General features: G+C 36.9%; 2 protein-coding genes across 14 annotated transcripts in view; one reads left to right on the top strand and one right to left on the bottom strand.

Moving 5' to 3' along the window:
* LOC115455890 (protein madd-4) overlaps nt 1-24,656 on the top strand; it is a 416,434-nt gene that overhangs the window by 82,445 nt on the left and 309,333 nt on the right. The gene's annotated exons all lie outside the window — the stretch shown is intronic.
* LOC115454479 (pre-mRNA-splicing factor 38B) lies at nt 7,674-12,413 on the bottom strand. Of its 3 annotated transcripts, none has more exons than XM_037445371.1 (3): nt 12,250-12,410; nt 10,984-11,955; nt 7,674-9,193 (listed from the first exon to the last, which is right to left on the bottom strand). In XM_037445371.1, exon 3 carries the CDS (start codon nt 9,191-9,193, stop codon nt 8,183-8,185), a length of 1,011 nt encoding a protein of 336 aa, XP_037301268.1. In that variant the 5' UTR covers nt 10,984-11,955; nt 12,250-12,410; the 3' UTR covers nt 7,674-8,182. The 3 variants fall into 3 exon arrangements, with proteins under 3 accessions (XP_037301268.1, XP_037301262.1, XP_037301273.1); XM_037445365.1 differs by having other exon boundaries at nt 10,994-11,955; XM_037445376.1 differs by lacking the exon at nt 7,674-9,193 and having other exon boundaries at nt 10,912-11,955; nt 12,250-12,413.

Here is a 24,656-nt window from a genome sequence, read left to right as displayed (position 1 = left end):
TTCCCGCAACCAATTCGGTTTACAAGATCGTTTGCAATTTACACGAATACACGAGTTTAAATTGTTTCTCAGGTTCATATGTGAGAAATAATTAAGGTGTGGTGAATTTACTTTTACTTCGAAGTAATGAGTTGTGGAAACTATTAACGCCTTGTATTCATATCGCTGGCTTACTATTACAAAGTACTATGTTATATTTTTTGCACATATACAGGGCCATTTTGACATACCGTTACTAAATGAAACCACATACTTATCTAATTGAAAATAACACTGTACCATAAGTTACTTGAGCCATAGATGTAAATAAAAAATAATTTTAACAAATAATTAAACCGCCTTCAAAAACCACTCAAAACCTAAAAATAATTTCAAATAACAGGTATATACTGGATACCAATTTTGGAGTCGGTGTCTTATTAAAATTGAAAAGTTGAACACGTTGCCAATGTTGAAATCATACTAAAATTAGGTGTATGGATTGCAGTACATATATATCGATGGTGAAGACAAGTTTCACGTAGATTTCTTGCAAATTCTAAATTCAAACAAATAATTGAAATCATAATCACAAAGACACGTTTTATCTTTCTAACCACTTAACAAAGAATAATTATATATTTCCCCCTACTTGCCAGCCCGAGCTGGTTACTTCGTACTTTTGTACCTAGTCTTTTGTATAAACTTTATCCCTAATTTAAAATCTCCATAGTTATATAAGTGATTTTAATAGTTGTTTAGAAATAATAATTATTCTTATTCTTTGTTTTGACGTATCATAAGTGCAACTTTGTTCGCCTACGTGATAAATAAAGTATTTTATTTTTTTTTTATTTTATAGCACTCTGACGAGGTTAATTGTTTCATGTTAAGTTTACCATCATCCCAAAGATTGTATAAGCGACACAAGTTTTAACACAATTCCATAAGACATTGTGTAACTTTGAGTTCAAAGTGTATAGTCCTCGACACACTAATTAGATTTATTTGTCAACTTGCCTGTGGATCTTGTTACGTTAATTTTAAATTGATTAAGATTTCGGTACATTTTGTTGGTTTTGTTAACACACGATGTAAGCCGTAGATTAATTTTGGAAACTGCGATGTTCAAAGATAAATATTAATTGCGAACTAATAATAGAATGTTTTAAAATTTAGAGAACTTGTTAGAAGATTAAACTTGATATAGCAGTTCACACTTCTATCGTAAACATAAACGAAGTTCTTCGCGTTCTTGGTTCAGCCTGTGTATCTGGTTTCAAACATAGATACATAATCGTGCCGACTGGCCAGGGGCTATCATCTTTTAGACCCCCAAAAAAAACGGAGGAAATTCTCAATACAACACGTATACTTTTATGTTACACCATGCAAAACTTTTTACAAATTAGACTAATTAACCGACTTCAAAAAAAGGGGTCATCAATTCGGCGTGAATTTTTTTGATAATTGTTTTAATAATTGATTTTATGCTCCGAATTTGGTCCCATAAAAACAACAAAAATTCTAACCCTAGTGTCTGCCAATCTGGATCCCACTCCACTTACCACTCAGGTGCCGTGGAGCCGGGTCTGTCTGTACATTCTCTTTATCAAATCTTAGGACTGATAAACATGGTAAATTGGTGCACCACTAGCGCCTCTTCTTTGGAGATCATTGTATCTTTACATGTCTGCTTACCTCAGATAGCAGTGGAGTCAGTCGGGTCTGTCTGTAGAATCTCTCTATCACATCATAGGACGAAATACAAACTGCAAACTTGTGCACCAGTAGCGGTTCTTCTTTGGAGATCATGGTATCTTTACTTCTCTGCTTACGTTAGATAGCATTGGAGTGAGTCGGGTCTGTCTATAGACTCTCTATCACATCATAGGACGAAATACACACGGTAAATGAGTGCCCCAGTTGCGCTTCTTCTTTGGAGATCATAGCATCTTTACATCTCTGCTTACCTTAGATAATAAGGTTTATTTGTTCACCTAATCGATTCCTTAAATCTGAAACGTGTATGATCCCTTTGTGCAAATAAATGAGTGTGCCCTCACTTCATTTGGCACTCCTTTAGACGGGATCGTTTGCCGGGGTCGGTGGTCCCTCGGGTTTTTGCCTCAATTGTACGCTAATCGTCAGCTTGTTTACTAAAGTGCGTTTGGTACGGGATGGATGGTTTGGTCCGAGTGTCGGCGTTTTATGCGGTTTGTTTTTTATTTAGAAATGGATTTCTTGGATTTTCATGATATTGCGGATATTTAGAAGAAAGAAAGAAGAAGAAGAAAGAAATTTACAAGAAATAACAAAACAAAGAAAACAGAAAAAAAACACTTAAAACTATGTTAGTCATTAAAAAAAAATTCCAATATTATGTAGAGCTGAAGTTTGAGTGTATATAGAATGTTGTCTCCGAAAGTAATTAATCGATTTTATTTATTAAATAATAATTATTATGATTTAAGATCCATGTTTTGCCAAGCAGATTCCTTCTCTACTATCGATATTTTTTTACAAGAAGTATTTAAATTTTGCAGTTTCGAGTCATAGTTAAATTTATTTGGAATAACTATTATTGTCCGGTTCCACGTGATAGCCATTTCGTAGAATAAAATTGATCAAAGTAAAACATAAAATTTCAAACCAATTCAAAAGTTTTTAATAATTTAGGACCTAAGCAAACAGGTTGCTGGATGCAGGCCGCTTTCCATAGGTCGATGTAGAAATCTATGCGGGAGGTCCATGTTCAGCAGTGAACATTCTGCGGTTGATGATGATGAAGCAGATAGACGCGAATAACGGCTTTGTTGTAGACTATTAAAAATTACGAGTAAAATTAGTCTAAAAAAAATACTAACTACATATTGTTTACTTATGATTCCTAGCCAAGTTTCTCAGCTAACAGTAAGGCCGCGCCCTATCCTGCTGACTCACACTAAGGGTAAATGTACTTGGATACTAAGAGTCAGCAAATTCTGTTTTTCTACCTCTACAATACAAACAAGGCTGCCAGCCCACAACACACGCTTTTTACGGCCGCCACGACTTAATTATTATGTGAATTGTTTCAACTGACAATTTAATGGAAATTGTTATGCCATCCTGTTTTTCCTTGTTTTTGTGAGTTTGTGAAATGATCTTTATTTGGGAGAGGTATGAGTTGGAAGATTTACCCTTTAATTTTTCGCGGTTATCTGAGGTCTTGTGACCCAGCATTGAGACTTAAAACATGATGGAATGGCTCCAATTTGACCCTATATATCTTAAATCAGTTTAGAAACCAAAAACCCATGATGGTTCTTGTTGGCACATTAGTCAGGATTTGTTTTGTCGCGATGGCTACTTGAGTACCGCAAATCTTCTTACGTGGTACCCCTATCGGCCCTAATTGTGCGGGAACTTAGATGTCATCGCACCAATACCGTCTTGTTTAGCAGCAACAGCATGAGGTCGATCAGCCTTGCTGCCGTGGATCCTAAAAGCTACTCTAAGGTAATGGGACCACTGGTCACCCACTTTACTTATTTTTTTTCATAAATTCATTTCATAAAAAAAATATAAAGATATAAAATCCTTTGATTAAATTGCAACATATCTATACTATTATATAAAGCTGAAGAGTTTGTTTGTTTGTTTGAACGCGCTAATCTCAGGAACTACCAGTCCAAATTAAAAAAATCTTTTTGCGTTGGATAGCCCTTTGTTCGTGGAGTGCTATAGGCTATATATCATCACGCTATACCCAATAGGAGCGGAGCAGTAATGGCTGATCTCAGGAACTACCGGTCCAAACTGAAAAATTCTTTTTGCGTTGGATAGCCCTTTGTTCGTGGAGTGCTATAGGCTATATATCATCACGCTATACCCAATAGGAGCGGAGCAGTAATGGCTAATCTCAGGAACTACCGATTCGAAAGTGAAAAATATTTTTGTGTTGAATAGCCCTTTGTTTGTGGAGTGCTCTAAGTTATATATCATCACGCTACGACCAATAGGAGCGGAGCAGTAATGGCTAATCTCAGGAACTACCAGTTTAACTGAAAAATTCGTTTTGTGTTGGATAGCCCTTTATTTGTGGGGTGCTATAGGCTGTATATCATCACGCTATGACCAATAGGAGCGGAGCAGTAATGAAACATGTTGCAAATACGGGGACAATTTATTAGTTTTGAGAGCTTCCGTTGCGTGCGCTGCGTAAACGGTTAAGGTTATGCCACAATGATGTATGACGGGATTGTTCCTCTTAAAGTTCTATAAAAATATATTATAAAACAAAGTCCCCCGCTGCATCTGTCTGTCTGAACGTGTTAAACTCAAAACTACCCAACGTATTAAGATGAACTTTGGTATGGAGACAGTTTGAAACCCTGGGAAGAACATAGGCTCCCGAGAAACTACTACATTTATAACGGAAAACTTTAGCCTGAAAAGCTTTATAACGCGGGCGGAGCCGCGGGCAAAAGCTAGTCACTATATATACTCCAACGTGATGGACTAAGGCATAATCCCTATGTTCAGTGGAGAAGGCCCGTGTCTAGTAGTGGGTCAGTGTATATTATTATATTTAATCATTATATTTAATCATATACTATAAAATTTTATAATAAAAGAACTAGGATAAAACCGTAATAGGTTTTTAATTATGAATGGTGGGCCATATTAGGGATCGGGCCATTTTCAGTCGCATTACTAAGCACACTACCTAAGTAGTAAGCATAGTGTTTTCTAAATATAACATCAACTTACGAGAGTTATCCTTCAATCTTATATTTCGGGATAACCAGCGTCTGATCCAACAAAGCAAACGTATCGAGCAGGTTAAACAGCAATAATCCCACAAAATATGTCATTAAGCAGCGAGATACGAAGGAGCAGACGGTCACAGACCGAGAGGTCACCCCACGATTGTTTTCTTTAGCCTTCTATTTGTGTATTAATATCATAATTTCAAACTTATTTATATTAAGTTTGTGAGTGGACGAGTTGTGTTTTCATTATATGGAATTAAAAATAATTAATTATTGAGGTAAACGCTTTTAATGTTTGTAAATAGCATTCTTACAACGTTGGCGAAAAGAAAAAAAATGGTTTTCAACAATTTTTGACCGTCTACCTGCAAGTCTGGCTGTTTGTCAAGACCCTTTTTCTCAAGAACGAACAAATAGAAATTTATATCTAATATTCGAGATCGAGAGTTTTATAAACTGTGAAAAAATGAAACTAGTAAGTCAAGGCGATTAAAAGGTATCATAACCGTTTATGTCATATATTTCCGTATATTTTGCGATTTCACAAGGAAATCAAAATCTATAGTGTACTTCCCGCTGAGTTAGAACCATGAAATTTAGTAAGAAGCAATGTCAGTACATATAAAGGAAAAAATCTGAACACCGTAAAAATGTACTTATTAATTTTGCTTTTGGCAACGTACAAGTTTGTACGAAACCCTCGGTGCACGTGTCCAACTCTCATTAGTCCGGTTTTTTGAGTTCTGTTGGTCCCAAATATAGTTAAGTACTTAACGATATATAGAGATTAGTACGTGCAGTGCACAGCGGAATTTCAGCTGCTTGCAACAACAAACACTGATCCCACATTTACTTTGATAAACCGAAATCAATATATCGGTTGCATAAAGATGCAAAGTTATGTATTATGAAACATTAATGATTAAGGCACGGTTAAACCAGGCACCATCACTATCCACCCCCTTATGAATATTCCAGTGTTAATAAAATGTTAAAGCGCAGCGCTGTTTCTAAGTACATTTACTCGGAATCACTAAGCAGGATTTTAGTGAAGTATGCAATTCACTGTTTCATTTTATATACTTGTAGTTTATATACTAGTTGTTACTCGCGGCGCTGTCCGTGTGAATGACATTCCCGGATTTGTTTTTATTCTCTGAATATGGTAACTATAATGAAAGACATATTTTGGGAACTTTATCGTTAACCTCAATAAGTTCGTATATTTTTGTGCGGGCACGCCAAGGGGTCCCCAATGCACCTTATGGTACGTGGAGTGGGTTGCAATAGAATGTCGACTGACGAGAGATGATTACGCCTCGACAGTGGACACAATTATGTCGGCCTTTTGGCCACATTCAAACACGTTAACTACTAATTAATTATATTTCAGTCATCCATAAATGGAGTATTCTATTCGTAAATATCCGTATAATTCGCAATCGATCGACACGTCTCCTTAGAATTCAGGTCAGTATAAATAGAGGCGACATTTGCCTGCTACGGCATCGCCCTACACTTTAAATGCAAGTGTTAAAATCGCTCGCTTTTATATGTTTAATGGGCACCTTATTTTAATAAAATGTGTTTTAGAATGAGTAGAAGTGAACGATTGACTAGGGTTTGGCAGAAACATGATTCTCGAATGCTCCTTGCTGGTGGTAGAATATAATTTATATCCGCCCGGATAGCGACCACCGTACACAACGTGTTGAATCCCGCCATAGTGGCCCACGTAAGTGTGTCGCGTTCCGGGATCAGCCTGTATACAACCGGTTCCAATAAATCATCTCTCGTCAGTCGTATTATTGGACCGCACTCCACCATGAGGTGCAGTGCGGCCATTTTGCGGTGCCCCTATATAAAAAAAATGTTTTTATGGTGATTGCTTAAAAGTGCATGTAAATAGGATAAATGCTGAAATGCGCGTGAGTGCGAAACGTAAAATTCTGTTTGCAGGATACGGATTATATGTATGTTTACCTTGGTACGAAATCATAAGCATTCTTATGACTTGGTGATAAGACATTTAAAACTACACGCCCAAACGAGCATTTGTACCGGCCTTTAAGAAGTATGCGATTCATTCATCGAACGCTACGTATGTACAACCATACGTGTCATGCAACCTTCTTATTAAGACGCGCCCCGACGGGCGACATTCTTGCTTGAATGCTGACTTATCGTAGCATTTTTTCTAGAAGAATCGTGATGTACTTTTAAATTTAAATGGATTGATAAGGAGGGTTGGTTTATTTATATAAAATAAATTAAAATAAAATCGCTAAAGCCTAGTTGGGAGTGGAACGGACTGCCGAGACAAATGTATTTTTTAAAGATATTTGTGTATTGTTTGTCAATAATAGCTGGCTTTAACGGTGAAGGAAATTATTGTGAAGAAGCCTGTATACCTGAAAAAGTTCACTATACAAATTTGAGGGTTTGTGATGTCGGCCAATCTGCACTAGACCAGCGTGGTGGACCAAGGCATAATCCCGCTTAGTAGTAGAAGAGACCCGTGCCCAGCAATAGGACAGTATTATAATACAAGGCTAATATTATTATATGCGTATTTGAAAACTAAACCGAAGAAGATAACCAACGTTAAAAACCTCCTGTGCCAATTTTCGTTACCAAATTCCCAAACATTGCATTCCACATATAACTAATTGACACCGCGCGATCGTGGGAGTTGCATTAATTAAATAGATCGGACTAACTTACCAAGTGACGTCCGATCCTCAATTATGGGAAGTAATCTCGTCCTCATTTTGTACATTGTAGTTTGTACCTGTGAACTACTTGCTGCCACAATCGTTTAAAGATAAAGCAAAAAATTTGCAGTCTATGTTATGTTACCGCGCTTTCTACGACCTGTCAATGTCATTGTTTCAAAGCATTAACACAACTTAAAATATATAAGAAGGGGGGGTAGTTGAACTATAGTCAACCATATTAGATAGAAAAGGAAGGATGTAATCTAGGGTTGGGACCGAAATGAGGACGAGATTACTTCCCATAATTGAGGATCGGACGTCACTTGGTAAGTTAGTCCGATCTATTTAATTATAGGAAATAATCTCGTCCTCATTTTGTACATTGTAGATGTTTAAAGAAAGAAGTTGTGTTATTAAATAACAAAATATATATTATTATAATTTGTTGTCCCATAACGATATATATAAGTTTACATATACATGGTTGCCCATAGGGTGATGCAAATAGATAACTATTATGTCTATTAGTCCAGAGACTATTTTAATAATTATATATTTAATGCTTATATTTTTAATTAATCATACATTTATAAATCTTATTCATTAATCATAAGTTTATTACTAATCAGTCTTAATCTTTGTTGGACACATAGGTAACAATTTAGTTAAACAATTATTTAGGTATATATAGAACACAAAATCAACATACATAATTAAAACCATAGTTAATCAGCTACTTATAGAGCATACAGAATTAGCAAAGGCATTAGGATCTCCAACAATAGGCATCTTGTAAAACCTGGCAAAAGTTAGAGATCTCTGGCTCCAACCTGCAGCCTTCCTTATGACCTCAATATTAATTCCGCCTTCAGAAGCCTTTGAAGTAGATGCATGTCTTGTGCTATATGCAGTGAATTTGGCAGTGTCTATACCACTACTGGATAAAATTTGTCTTATCCATCTACTAATAGAAGTTGTAGATGCTGCATGAAAGGGTTTCTTAGTTGTAATAATTAATTTCTTACAATCTTGCCTTAATTTTGCAGTATAGTTTAAATAACATAAAAGAGTTGTTGCAGGACATATACTACAATTTTCTTTGAAAAATGGTAATATTAAATTAGGTTGAGGTCTACCTGGAGCAGATGTTTTTATTAATTCTGTAATTTTAATTGTGACATTATTATCATTAATTGTAATATTGTCAATACATATGAGAGATAAGGTTTGAATTCTGTGTGCCGTTACTAGAGCCATTAGAGTAACCAACTTTTTGGTAATTAATTCTAAACCGAGGCTTTCATTAGGGTATAAACTGGATAAGTAATCTAAAACAATACTAGGGTCCCAGACTACTTCATATTTAGGCTTTTTAGGCCTTAATTTAAATATGCCTTTGAAGAACCTAGTCATCCGTTCATCTGTCCCCAATTGTGGGCCCAGAATTAGGGAAATAGCTGACCTCATAGTATTGAGTGTACTATAGGACAATCCTTCATGAAACTTAGAAGTCAAAAAAGCAATTACAGTTTGAACTGAATATGAGAGAGGATCTACACCCTGGCTTTTACAGAAAAGTATCCACTGTTTAAGAGCGGATTCATATTGTTTGGTAGTCTTAAGTGACAGTGAGGCTAGCATTATGTCAATTGAAGAAGCTGGCATCCCCCTATTCAGAAACGCGCGCCTGATAATTTGGCGGCTACCAATCTCAGGTTCTTGTGTAAGGGGTGCGGACATCTGGAAGGAGATAACAATAGATCACTACTGGGTTCCAGTATAAGTTCTTCAGATACAACCATGGACTTGAAAAATGGATACCATGGTTGTGTTGGCCACCAGGGTACTAAAACTATACCAATGGCTTTTTCTCTCTTTATTTTTTGTAGCACTCTACTAATGAGTGCAAATGGAGGGAATGCATAAAATAACATTCCATGCCAGTTTATGGTAAAGGCATCTACAGTGAAAGCATCTAGGTCAGGTAGCCATGATACGTATTTTATGCATTTTGCATTAAATTTATTTGCAAACAAATCAATATGTGGTTTACCAAATTTGACAACAATCATTTCATATGCTTTATCACATAATTCCCATTCAATTTCAGACTTAGGACGTCTGGATTCTAGATCTGCAATGGTATTGTCTTTTGAACTAATATAAGAAGCATATACCCATATATGTCTTTCCTCACACCATTGCCAAAGTTTCCTTGCAAGACTATGTAGATGTGGGAAGCGAGTGCCACCCATCTTATTAACATAAGCTATGGCTGTTGTGTTGTCTATTCTCAATAGAACCTCACAATGCCTAAGATTTAGTGCATATGTTTTTAATCCTATAAATGCAGCTAACAATTCAAGGTAATTTATATGAAACATTTTGTCATGTTCAGTCCAATGTCCATGGTTTTTAATGTTATTGCATACCAGTCCCCAACCAGTTCGTGAGGCATCTGAAAAGATTTCTAAACAAAAATTAAATTGTTTGATACTATTGGAATTAGATTTAATATGTGATGCCCACCACTGCAAGTCTATTTGAACTTCTTTGTTAATAGGAAGAAAGGCATTATAATTTTCATAATTATTTTTTAATGCAGTTGTCTTATGGTTTTCTAAGGTTTTGGTATACAACCAGCCATACTCTACAGCTGGGCATGCTGCTACAAGTGTACCTAGTAGTTGGGCAAATTCTATAATTTTGCATCTCTGCTTTTCTAATATTATTTACAAGTTTGGAAATATATTCTATCTTTCTAGCAGGGAGTGAAACTGAAAAAAATCTGGAATCTAAAACAAAGCCAAGATACTGACAGACTTGACTGGGTTCAAGATGGCTTTTATCTGTGTTAATTATAAATCCCAAGCTTTCTAAGATTTGTTTTGTAGTAGATACATTTTGTAAGCATTTTTCATATGTATCAGCTATGCAAAGAAAGTCATCAAGATAAATTACTGAAAGTAAACCTAGGGACCTCAGATGGAAAACAACTGGTTTCATGATCTTTGTGAATACATATGGGGCTGTGCTAAGACCAAATGGAAGACAGGTGAATTCATATAAAGTACCTTGAAACAGGAAACGTAAATATTTTCTATCAGAATTTGTTATTGAGAGCAAATAGTATGCATTTTCAGGTCTATTGTGGCCATAAAACACCCTGAGGCCATAAGTTTAGTCGCAGTTCTAATGTCTTCAAGTTTGAAGTGTCTAGTAGCAATAAAATTATTAAGTTTTTTGAGATTTAAGATAAATCTCCAAGTACCATCTGACTTGGGGTGTAAGAATATACTAGACAGAAACTGTCCATCGGAATGTGAACATTCCACTATAGCACCCAACTTTAACAACTTATTTATTTCTATGGAAATAAGCTTATTTTCTTCTTGGCTGAACATATTTTGTGGAATAGCATCTTGTACAGGAGTACTTACAAAAGGCAAAAGAGTATCCTTTGATCCATGTATGTATGGTTTTGTTTGTAGTGATGCTATTCCAGTTTTTTAAAAATAGTTTTAATCTACCTGTTTGTACCTGATCTACCGGCGATTCTGGCGCCGGGAATGATAGTGCCTCGGGGGCGACCGCTTCGCCCGAACTGTTGGTTTCGCCACATGCCTTATCTTCTTTGTTTGTTTCGGCCCACTGGGACGAGCTGCCTGCAGCCGTTGTGGGCCCCTGTAGTTTTTTTGATTCGGTTTCATAGGTGGTTTTGCCTGAGTTGGTGTGTTTTTTAATTCTTGTCCGGACTTTTTTACAGCTTTAACGGCATTCACTTTTTCCTGAAGCTTATCACCAAATAAATACTCTGAAATTGGTGTTTTCTCCATTAACTCTTTCATCTCCTTATTAAGTCCCGGAAGAATCAAAGATCTCCTTGTCATACAGTTATTGTAATACAAATCACAAAGTAGTCTACCAGAGTCACTTAGGATTTCAATGTTTTCCTTGTTGTCCAGACAAATTATATTATTCAGCACCTTTGCAATGCATGTCACTGCTGCACCCAACACAACTTGCTGTTCAGCAATTCTCCTATCTCTCTTGATACCACTATCATTCATGGCAGCCACTACTTCTTCATTAAGCTTGGGTGGAATCAATAACGGTAGATTTTGGGAGTGTCATATTTCTTTATAATTTGTATTTTGTGTCTTCCTTGAGACCATTTTGAATTATTGTAGTCCAGCGCCTGGACAATCCATCATGGATGCTTATAGCATTATTGGCAGAAGGTGTGCCTTCTTCGCCCAAAAGTTCCTCAATATTTGATGGCAAAGGAGGATCCCCCAGTGTTTGTTGTATTGTGTCGGGTATTATTGAAGTCTGATGCTGTTGACACGACTCACTCCTTTCTCGATGATGCGACTCACTCGTCTCTCGCTGACGCGACTCACTCCTCTGTCGATGATGTGACTCACTCCTCTGTCGGTGGCGCGATTCACTCCTCTCTCGGTGACGCGAGCCTTGAGAACTCGGGCTCGTTTCGTAGTCATCTACGAATAATAAAAATCGCTGTGTCTAACAGAAACAGTGCAAGTACAAAGGGGGGAGCGCCTCAGGCTAACCTCTCGTGAAAGCCACAAGGATGTATACACTGACAAAGTTCTTCAGCAAAGTAACTTTGAGTGTAGGTACCACCGGCCAACCTCTCGTGAAAGCTCAATCATAGTGGTATTTTTAATTAGGAGCCGACAAACCCGGTCTCATGGTTAACCTCGCGTGAAAACTCTTGAGAACAAGATAATTGGATTTTCCAGGTAATCTGCGTTTTATAAGAAAAAACTTACCCGAATGTCTCCGCCTCATACGTTTCTCGAGCTCCATTAGCCGCTCGCTCAACTCGTTGATCATATCGCGTTTTCTTTTCTTGTCTTTTCCCATTTTAACACAAAATTAAAATACGTGAACAGCGCGCAGCACACAAAAAAGTACAATGACATTGACAGGTCGTAGAAAGCGCGGTAACATAACATAGACTGCAAATTTTTTGCTTTATCTTTAAACGATTGTGGCAGCAAGTAGTTCACAGGTACAAACTACAATGTACAAAATGAGGACGAGATTATTTCCTATAATTCCGCATCTCGGAAACATTATTAATTAAACTGGAGTAAACTGAGCCACTAGTTTCAAATGTATTTAATTCACATGTGCGTGTTTGGATAGTTTGCTTTTAAATACAATTTTGATCTCTATCGTAGCAATATAAGAAATATTATCGGTTGTTGCCGTCGAGCACTATGTTTGTAAAGACTTTATAGATTATGTAATTATTAGGCATTAAAAGACTTAAAATCCAACGTCTCATCGCAGGATTACTTCTAGTTCAGCATTACGCGGATATTTATACGTATTATAAAACATCCTTTTCTGCCCGTCTGTATGTTATCGATTTTCTTACAATTTACTGAACAGATTTTTATAACATTTGGTATGCAGATAATTTAAGACCCTAGGAAGGTTACTTTCTTTCTTAGGAAAATACATACCGGGACTTTTATCCCAGAAAACTCATTCACACGGGTGAAGCCGCAAAGAAAACCTAGAAGTGTTTTAAATTCTGATGGTATTTTTATTTTAATTAATGCAAAGTGATGTCTCTTATTATCAGTTGAATGGGTTATTTGTCTCATTTTGCAGCCGGTTATAGAAATAAAAGTAATTGTATTGCAATATAGAAAAATGTAAGCGTTCTTTTTTAGTCTAGACGATGTCTAGTCATATATTCATATCCATATTTAGGTCATATGATAAGGAATGGAGCATAATAAATAAATATTCAATTAAGGATGTTATTACTTGGAGAATCGTTTCGTTTTTACGCAGGAATTACGTACATTTAGAACAAAAGAATGGCCAGACGACCCTATAAGGGTTACACATGAGGAGAATCATAACTGATTAACCAAAAAAAAATGATATCACGTCCCGTTCTTGTAATGGTAAGCGTATACTTAATCAATATACTAAATCGTAAAGTAAATATTAGGCATTAAGCGGTAATAGTCTAGTTGGTTGTGGAACGGACTGCCAAGAAGATGTCCGCAGTTTCAAAATCCCAGGGCACACTCCTCTCTTTTCCAAAATCATGTGTGTTTTGCTGATTATCTCTCGTTTTGATGGTGAAAGAAATCATCGTTAAGAAGCCTGTATACCTGAAGAAGTTCTGTATAGGAATTTTGAGGGTTAGTGAAGTATGTCAACCCGCACTAGGCCAGCGTGGTGGACTAAGGCCTAATCCCTCTCAGTAGTAGAGGAGGCCCGTGCTCAGCAGTGGGACAGTATATAATACAGGGCCGATGTTATTATATTATTTAACTGAGAGTTAACGTCTCGTGTCAGAGTGACGAGCGCAATGGAGTATAATTAACTTTGTCATTCAAAGTTCTGTATGGTATTGCTTCTGTTTATGAGCTGTCATATCGCTTACTATCAGGCGATCAATTGCAATAAAACTTATAACAGTCTTGCCAATTATTTAAGATGTTTTAAATCATTATTTCCCATGTTAACTAGGCAACCATGTTTTATTTTCTATAACGTACTATGCCCTGGTGGGTTTTTTACTGGTGGTAGGTCTCACATATGTGAGATTCCGCCTGGGTAGGTACCACCGCAATGTCTATTTCTGACGCCAAGCAGCAGTGTGTAGTCACTGTTGTGTTCCGGTTTGAAGGACATTGTAGCCAGTGTAAATACTGGACATAATGAGACTTAACATCTCACGTTCAAGATGGCGAGCGCAGTGGAATACCAAACAATACTTTGTAATTGAAGGTGTTGGATGGTGTTTCTACTGTTTATGGGCGGTCGTATCACTTAACATCAGGCGAACGGCAAGTTCGTCTCGTCATTCAAAGCAATAAAAAAAATTGCCCCAATTAACTAAAGGTTTGTCGGTTTTGAGCCTTCTTTAAGTTCCCTGAACGAGTCGTGTTTACGTGCTATATCACTCCGTTCTCATTCTTAAACGTTTCTTTTGTGTCGTTCCTTGTGAAGGACGTGTATTGTGCGTTTGATTGTCACGATTTTCTCGGCGAAATATGTAACACTTGTGTTGGGTCTGATTCCGTTGATTAAGGATTTAGAATTTAGAAGTTAGGGTAGTTTAGCTTTGGTTGAAACTTATAATTTTAGGCTTCGACATGATTTTAACAGTAATTTATGAAAAAAATTAACATAGGGGCAGTCACCATTGCTGAAATCTTGGACCTGACATTGAAGCCCGAGCAAGCGTTGGTACGACCATTAAATACCACTCGTATTGTACATAATATAGTAGGATATCAAGCAAAAATTTTTTTTTTATGGTAACTATGAGGGGCTAGCTACCGCTGTATCTGCCTCTTCATTGATATGGGGCTCCCGAGCTGGAGGGACCCCTCTTGGCCCCTACCTACATTAACCTAAGCAGGCAAGCAAATGTTCTCACTACTCTGAAGGGCCCCCAACAAACTTTGATATAGATCCCTTCTATGACAAGCTACGCCACTGGTAATCATCTCAAATTTCCATAAGTCATAACTGCTAGTAACATTGAAAACTCCAGATTAAACCCCACAACGTACAATAGGGTACCGGACTCATTTTTATTCTTTACTATTATCAAATATTTACGTTATATAAATTATAATACAAAAGGAATTATTAAAATCCGGTAAAAATCAACAAGTTATAAGTCTTTGAACGTCGGTGGAAGGGGTAATTAACAAGAAACAGAAAAGAGACAGTAATACCCACATTTGACGTCATCGGGAATTGCGACGCGTGCGAAAGAAAGAGATGAAGCGATATCCCCACAACGCGCCCACTTCTGCACGTTGCAATATTTGAAATATGAATTACTGGCTCATTTTTTAACCAATTTTTGTGCAATTTCCGCAGGAGTGCTTTTTTTTCGTGTTTTTAACCATTACATATAGAATAATGAACATAATCAAATATAGGCCGGTTCCCTATTGACAGAATCTGTAAAGGCATTCGATTTGGTGTGAAGAGTGAAAGGGTGACGTCACAATGTATTGACAATATCCGCAATAAACATCACTTCCTTGGCAGACTCGAAACCGCTTCAACATTTATTTGTTATATGTTTGTATGGATTGGTAACGTGGGCAAATAATACTAGCTATTTACCCGATAGGAAATAAAATTTTATTGAGAACTAGCTTGTGCTCGCGAGCTCTGCCGCGTGAATGAGTTTTTTCAGATAAAAGTCCTGCTATATATTTTCCAGGTATAAAAGTAGCCTATAAATGTCCCAGGATCTTAAACTATCCCCATACCAAATTTTATACGGGACGCCCTGTAGTCAGATGGCAGGATGTGCAGACCGGGGCGTGGCGTACTTTGGGAGAGGCCTGTGTCCAGCAGTGGACAGTAAAAGTCTGATGATGATGATGAGGAGATTTATTGACCTATACATTAATTTTATAGCACAATAAAATTGTAATCTATACTTATATTAAAAAAAAATATACATATGTTGAAAATCTTGTGATTCACCCTACTCTATTTATCGTTGTGTTGGTATGTCATACAATCCGCTCACGCCTTTAAGGCTAATGCCACTCGTGACTTATGAAGATCGATGGTGATGCTAATGGATTTTTTAGTCACGTAATAATTTAATACAATGTTTTGTTTCTTTGTCTCATTGTAGGGCAAATACTTCTCACCGCTATGAAGAATGGTTTCTTGTAATGATTGGTTTAGCTTTTTTATCTCATTAATATTGCGAAAAATTTTGATAATGTTTGGATGTTTGTTGGAATTAAACTTAGAAATAGCTGAACGAATGTAACAAGCTAATGAACAAATGAAAAAGCTGAACGAAATGGAATGATATTTGGCATAAACATAAATCATATCCTAGTAACTTACTGCTACTGTAACACTGCTTTCGTCACCTAGACACTAAGGGCGTTAAGTTTAATCTATACTTCTATACTATTATATAAAGCTGAAGAGTTTGTTTGTTTGTTTGTTTGAACGCGCTAATCTCAGGAGCTACCGGTCCAAACTGAAAAATTCTTTTTGCGTTGGATAGCCCTTTGTTCATGGGGTGTTATAGGCTATATATCATCACGCTATACCCAATAGGAGCGGAGCAGTAATGGCTAATCTCTGGAACTACCGGTCCAAACCGAAAAAATCTTTTTGCGTTGGATAGCCCTTTATTCGTGGAGTGCTATAGGTTATATATCATCACGCTATACCCAATAGGAGCGGAGCAGTAATGGCTAATCTCAGGAAATACCAGTCCAAACTGAAAAATTCTTTTTGCGTTGGATAGCCCTTTGTTCGTGGAGTGCTATAGGCTATATATCATCACGCTATACCCAATAGGAGCGGAGCAGTAATGGCTAATCTCAGGAACTACCGGTCCAATCTGAAAAAATATTTTTGCGTTGGATAGCCCTTTGTTCGCGGAGTGCTATAGGCTATATATCATCACGCTATATTCAATAGGAGTGGAGCAGTAATCGCTAATCTCAGGAACTACCGATTCGAACTGAAAAAATCTTTTTGGGTTGAATAGTCCTTTGTTCCTGGAGTGCTATAGGCTATATATCATCACGCTATGACCAATAGGAGCGGAGCAGTAATGGAACATGTTGCAAAAACGGGGAAAATTATAAGTTTTGAGAGCTTCCGTTGCCTGTGCTGCGTAAACGGTTAAAGTTATCAACAATGATGTATGACGGGATTGTTATAACGCGGGCGGAGCCGCGAGCAAAAGCTAGTAATATAATAACATTTGAACGTGTTTAATGGTGCTTATCGACAGGAATGGACAAAAACAAAGTAACTTATATTCTGATACAAGATTTCCCAAGATTATTAAAGCAATTTTGTCTAACTTTCGTAATAGATTTAACAAATAGATTACTCAAAGCCCGAAATAAATTGTCCGGTCCCTTTCCTTCACGTAAACACGTCATTAGAGAATTACATTGAGTGCGTGCCGGAATTGTGTGTTACTTGACTATAATGCCGCCATTTGGTATAATTCGTTTTTCCAACGATCCACAAAATTGTTTTCGAAATTGCCAGAATTGGACCCTTTTAACGTCCGTCAATTATTACTTAATGATAAGTGGAAAGATTGTTTGCAATTTTTATGACAGGCTATAATGGATTGAGACTGGAAAATCAAAAATGGCGATCTGATTTTATAGTCTGTTTTTGTTTTGTATTTGCTATTTTACTCGTCATTAGCAATCACCAATAAATAAACGGTGGCAGCCTTTTATAAAAGAAGAAGAGACTGCCTTGATAGCGTAGTTGTATTGTGTGCGCTGTATGATTGTCAATCCGAGGTCTCTGGTAAGAATCGTGTAGGGCAGTGATATTGCGATTTTATGCCCAATAGTAACCCGATGTTTGGAAATGTGCCTGATAAAAGGCAATAGTTGCCTGTTACATGGGACATGGAACCTAACATAGCTGGCGAAATGGATAGGTTACATCCCTGCCTACCCCTGAAAAGGGAATCAGGCTTGCTATGTATATATGTAGCTTATAATGGATTACATTGTCCTATTACGTAGGTTTCACATGCGAGGGTCCAGCTGGGCATGTGGTATGTAATATTGTAAGGTCTACTGACGTCAAGCAGTATCTTGAAAATACTTTTTTTAACACCAGTTTGTTAGCCTGATGATTTCGTATGTTTACGCGAATGTAAGACATTAAAATTTAACTATTTTTCGGATTTTATGTTCGTCTGATAAGGTTCGGCTTATACAAACACACGGGACTTTCGGGTGAGCACTTTAGACATTTACACCTCTTTAAAATTAGGCGACGGCCGACGGCTGACGGCAACCCACTAACGGGTTACGAACCTTGGCTCAGAACGACTGGAAGTGGATGAGACATCAACAATTAGGGACGAATGAATTGTTGTGTACCGGTTTATAGGACATTGTAGCTAGCGTAATTACTGGGCGTTATGTGGCTTAAGATATGTCTTAAGGTGACGAGCACATAACAGTGCTTTGTAATTCCAAATTCAATTGGTGTTATCGTTTTTAGATCATGACGCTTACTATTAAGCGAGTAAATTACTCATCTCTTCATTCAGGTATAAATAAGATCATTTTCCGGACGTTAAGTTATTAAAACATAAACTCCAAAACAAACACTAGTGATTCCATTTTTAAAATATATATGATTGGTGGAATTCTCCGAATCGGATTGGTACTATAAATGCACGTGTATATCCATTTAGTTTAACAATGTTTAGTGAACAACGTATTATCAAACGTGGTGCTTCCAATAGTAATATATTTTAATAGCATATAAATTTACCTAGGATGGGAATGGGTAATCCTCGATTACTTAAAATCTATGCTGGTATTGATCTTGTCCTCGCACTCGACACTGCAACTTCTCTAAGCGAGGGTCGGTAGTAACATGAATTTTACGACACCGAGCGGTGAAGCGAGTCTCTAGGATTACTAATTCGTTTTTAGCTTGCAACGAAATTAATCAAATAAAGAGGGGTTGAAATACTAGTGGATCGTGCAGATGACTTGCTACAGACCGTCTCCTGGACCGACATGCTATGTAGACTACTTAATTTTTTTATGTTTACAACAGCGCCATTTATTGGGGCCATATTATCTTATTTTCAAGCTGAATCCAACCACAATTGCAAAATTTCGTTGCAGTTAGATATTTTGGGCGATTAGCGGATACGAACATCGTGTCACAGGATTTTTATTATCCGACTTTATCCGTCGACTTTCGAAAAATTTTCATCCAAACCATTTCCTGACAAATACGAACCCAAAAATAAAGAAATAAGACGAGCTATTCTTAATGATGGTCCGACATGTAGTAGTCGATTTTCTTTTATATTCATACGTTTATTTCAAAATGCCTACTCTGCTGCAAAAAGACTGCCGTGGTGGCGTAGTTGTACTGCATGGTGTAACGGTACGGCAGCGCTATGAGGTCCTGGGTTCCAATCCCGGGTGGGGCAAAATGATATTTGTGTTTTTCTGCTTAGTATCAGCCCGGAGTCTGAAATTTGTGCCTGATGTGGGGATAGGTTCGCCCCCTATAAAATCATGGGGCGGAACACACTTGGCGAAAAGTGGGTGCCTTGGGTGCGACTCTGTATACCCCTTCGGGGATAAATGAGCGATGTTGTTTCAAAATGTATGGTACCAAAGCTTCAAGATAATGCCTTCGGTACGTAACGTCTTCTGTTACACGAGAATAATCTCTGACTACCCATCAATTGGTATTATACAAGCGTATTTATGCTACACTTCACCATTTAAATAAAGTTATCTATTACAAGGTTTTTATACTCACTTCGCGGTACTTTTAATTTAAAATATGGACTAATGATTTTTTAATTTACTAGACTATTCAGTCTTGTTTTAATACGGGCACGGGAAAATGATCCTAATGCAGGTGCATGGTAAGTAGAACGGGGTCCAATAGAATGTCGACTGACGAGAGATGATTACCCCTCGACAGTCGACACAATTATGCCGGCCTGTTGGATAACCAAAATTCATGTTTGAATAAACCACGAGTGATGTTTGTGATGATTGTTATATTATATTTATTTTATAATTAACCAAGTCCGTGTTTACATAAGCCAAGTATATATTGCGGTATTTATTGGGCAATTCTCAGAATATTTATAATGATGAAAAGCGGCTTAACACGACAGATATTGAATTCCCTTCGATATTTTCATATACAACTCTTAGCTATTTGATGTAACCTGACCAGTGCAATGTTTTTAGCGCTTGTTTAAAGAAATACTAGCTTTACCTGCGACTCCGTCCGCGTCCCTTTGTCATGGAAATTACCATTTCAAATTGACCTCCCCATGCATGACTTTGTTTGAAATTGAGACACTCCCGTCGCTATAAATTCAGTGTTTTTGCGTGATTCACCGGCGTCTCTCGTGTTGGAAAAATTCAAATTTTTGACAAATCATCCTTTGTAAATTCATTCATATATATTGAATTGTCTACTTTTGGAATCGTACTGACTTTAAATGTATAATGAAAATATATAGGAGATGTAGGTAAGAGAAACTTCTTTATTTATTTCTTATTCAATTCGTTTAAAACTGGAGGCTTAGGCGTTTTGCTTTAGCGTCATCTATAACTGTCAGTTTCATAAGTGTTTCTCAGCAACAAAATTGACTCTGTCTGTGCGACTACTTAGCCATTTTCTTTTAAAGAGAATTAATGTGAAAAGTTGAAATTTTGTTTATTTATATATTTGGAAGAACAAATACTTATACAATTTGGACAAATATAAAAGGCATTAAATCAGGAACATAATATGAATGCATAACCCACGGCGTTCTTCACTGAATATTTAATACTTTACACTGTAGAAATAATTTTATCCCACGGTTGTCTGAAAGAGATCGCTTTTAGTGATAAGACCGTCTACTATTGCACTAACTATAATATTTAATTTGTATTTGTAGTTTTCTTCCATTAATTATGTGCTGTTATCAATAAAGAACTATCTATCTACATATGCCGGTGAAATTAGTGAATATTCTAGCTTGTTTTCATTTCATTACTTACCATCAAATATATCATGATTGAGCGATAGGCTAGTTGGGTGTGGATTGGACTACCGTGACGAAGATCCGCAGGTTCAAATCGCAATGGAACACACCTCTGACTTTTTTGGTATTATGTATTCTTTTTGAATCATCGTTTGCTTTAACGGTGAAGGAAAACATCGTGAGGAAATCTGCATACCTGAGAAGTTCTGTATAGCAATTTTGAGGGTGTGTGAAGTCTACCAATCCGCACTAGGCCAGCGTGGAGGACTAAGGCCTAATCCCTCTCAGTAGTACAGGAGGCCCGTGCCAAGCAGTGGGACGGTAGTCAATACAGGGTTGATACATTATATTATTAGATCCTGATGTCTTTTGTAATAAATAATAACAATATTGTATAATTCAAGAAATTTATCTTAATTCTTTGTGTTCAATTTAAAGAGCTAATTACATTTCTTGGGCACGATAAAGTTAGTTGTAATTTGTCTCGTCTGTAGAACTAAGTAACGCAATTAAGGGCGGTTACTACGATCTGCTGGCTAAACTGATTTGTTTAATTTGTAACTTGTTTGTCGGCATACAAATTGTGATTTTTCGTCCTGAGAGATTTATGGAAAACTAAATGGATGGGAGAAAAATAAAACATTAAAATTGCGATAAAATTCGAAAAATAGTGTAACTTTTATGTTTAGAGATTTATGGAGTTAGATCTTTACGTTACTAGCTTTTGTTCCCGGCTTCGCTCGCGTGAAGGAGTTTTCTGGAATAAAAGTCCGGCTATATATTTTCTCGTTTAGAGACTCTATAGACTCAACCTGCTGCGGTCACGATCCTCAGCATGGAGAGAACGACAGGATGGATGGATGGATATATTTTCTCGGTATAGTAAGTAGCCTATAACCTTCCCAGAGTCTAAAACTATCTCCATACCAAATTTTATAAATATCCGTTCAGTAGATTTTGAGAAAATCGATAACATACAGACAGACAAACATAAAAGGGAACATTGTTTTATAATGTGTATAGATTATAAAAAAGAAAAGTTTGTCACTTTGTTTGTAGGGGCTAATCTCTGGAACTACTGAACCGATTTTGAAAATTCTTTCCCTATAAAGAAGCTTCATTATTCCTGAGTATCAGTACTACTAGGCTACTTTTTATTCCGGAGAAACGCTATCACGCGGGCGGAGCCGCGGGTAAAGCTAGTAGATAATATAATTCATTTGTTCAGTTTAATTACCTCTCGCTTCATACTTACTCTGCGGGCTTATGTTTGACTTTTAAGCGATTTGAAATTCATAATACGTTTTTGGGAATAGGCTTCAGAATCAGATAGGATCAATAATATTTTTATGCTTCTTACCACAACAGTACTCTGATAGAAGCAGATATATGCATATAATATCAGCCCTGTATTGTATACTGCCCCAATGCTGGGCACGGGCCTCCTCTACTACTGAGAGGGATTAGGCCGTAGTCCACCACGCTGGCCTAGTGCGGATTGGTAGACTTCACAAACCTTCAAAATTATGATGGAGGACTTTATGCAGGGTTCCTCATGATGCTTTCCTTCACCGCTAAAGCAAGCGATAATTCACAAGAATACACACATAACTTAAGAAAAGTCAGAGGTGTGTGCCATTGGGTTTTGAACCTGCGGACATTTGTCTCAGCCGTCCGTTCCACACCCAACTAGGTTATCGCCGCTTTTTATAGAAGCAACTGAACTAAAAAATCTATAAACACGTCAGTGAAAATGAACGAAGTTTTGTACAGTTTTAATCAACATGCTTAGCGGAATGTTGAGTCGGCCGTTGTGTGTAACTTTTTAACGCTCAGAACTAATCAGGGTTCGTGGAAAAGCTTTGCTCGGATCTCGTGATGTGGAAACTGTGTTTCGATGTTCTACAAGTGGAAAATTTTTCAATCTTGATATAATTAAGTGCTTTTTGGTATAATCCATAGATGTTTAATTTCTCTATGGTATAGATTAACAATTTCTTTTTATATATGTCAAAGTGAAAATGATTTCTTATGGTTACACGAATGTTAGACATCACAAGTCGGATTTTACAGCGATTTTTTGGAAAAGTGACCCCATGGCACCAGATGGTAAGTGAAGTGGGGTTCAGATAGAGTATCAGCTGATTAGAGATGATGATTATCCCTTGCCAGTTGAAACAATTATGCCGGCCTGTTAACCGGTTATGATCTAATCTCAAATGATCTAACATTTAAACTTACATAAATTCTTATTCCGTGTTTGTACCAATAATTATTTTTATACCAAATATTCTAGTCGTGCTAAATATTAATTCATATCTACATTAAGTTAGGAAGCGCCCGCGGTTCCGTTTGTGATGCCAAGTTACACCTCTCCGCAATGCTAAGTATTTATTTATTACTTCACAGTACTGCCGTGAGACTCAAGTTCTGGTGCTTGCATTAATTTTACTTTAGTAAAGGGCAAGTCGTATTGTAAGCGATGAGATGTAAGAGATGGTGTATCAGTTGTATAGCGACGAACATCTTATACTTAACTTTTTTAATATAGGATCGTAAATTGGAAGTAAATATAAGAAATTATATCGACTTAAATGATGTGTAAGGTATAGGTTTTAAGTTATTTGAAAAAGAAAAAACATACTTTAATTGAAAACTCAGACAGATAATGTTGCTAATAAAGTTTTTGTACTTTAATAATGAACAACACATGTACATAATTTGATTTCTTTTGGAGACATAATTATTCATTCAATTCAAATCTATATACAAAACACTACACACGTAGAAAATAGCGTAGCTTCGCATATCGCGTATCGCTTTAGATTGAGCAGCGAGCTAGCACAATATCGCTGGCAAGCAAAGTGAATTGCCTCCCCTATTCTCCTAATACCTCCTAATTGAGGCTTATTAAAAGCGAGGCAGCTTCCGAAGTGCGCGATCTCGTTAGCTCCATAATTTCTTAACTAAGAGCTTTGTGTCTACTCTACAGTTTTCCAACATGCTATATTCCACATTCTGCGACGGTACTTTGCTTTATATAGTTATTGTAATGATGTAATACGCATATGGTTTTAACAGGTTGAGTTAACAGTGAGGTTGATTATAATAGATATGAATTTTGTGCTTGCTTGTTTGATATGGCGATAGGCTCGTCCCCAATCACATCATGGGACGGAACACACTTGGCGAAAAGTGGGTGCCTTAATTGCGCCTCTGCAAACTTTCGGGGATAAATGCGTAATGTGTGTGTGAAAATAAACCCATTGACTGTTATTTCTGTTTGAGATTCTGTTTTAATTATTATACTTATGCTGGCTTGCGCGACGACACACTAAATATGTATAACGTTATATTAGCTTTACATATTATTGCATTAAAAACATACCGCCTTATTCATAGACATTTTTTATCTAAGGACGGAGTAAAGCTGTGATAACAAGTCTGTTTCAGTGCTAACGGCTAAATATTGTTGTATCTCAATGTTAGCCAATCACAACAGCCCTACGTCTACGCACTGCGAAGGCTGCCATGTCGTCAGCACTGAGAAACAGACTTGTTATCACAGCTTTATTCCATCTTTAGATAAAAAGCGTCTATGAATAAGAGGGATAGAATATGTTTTTGTTCATA

Source organism: Manduca sexta, chromosome 5 (genome assembly GCF_014839805.1).
Source record: "Manduca sexta isolate Smith_Timp_Sample1 chromosome 5, JHU_Msex_v1.0, whole genome shotgun sequence".
Lineage (NCBI taxonomy): Eukaryota > Metazoa > Arthropoda > Insecta > Lepidoptera > Sphingidae > Manduca > Manduca sexta.
The sequence above is the reverse complement of the archived record's forward strand: the minus strand, read 5'-3'. Positions and strand labels throughout refer to the sequence as shown.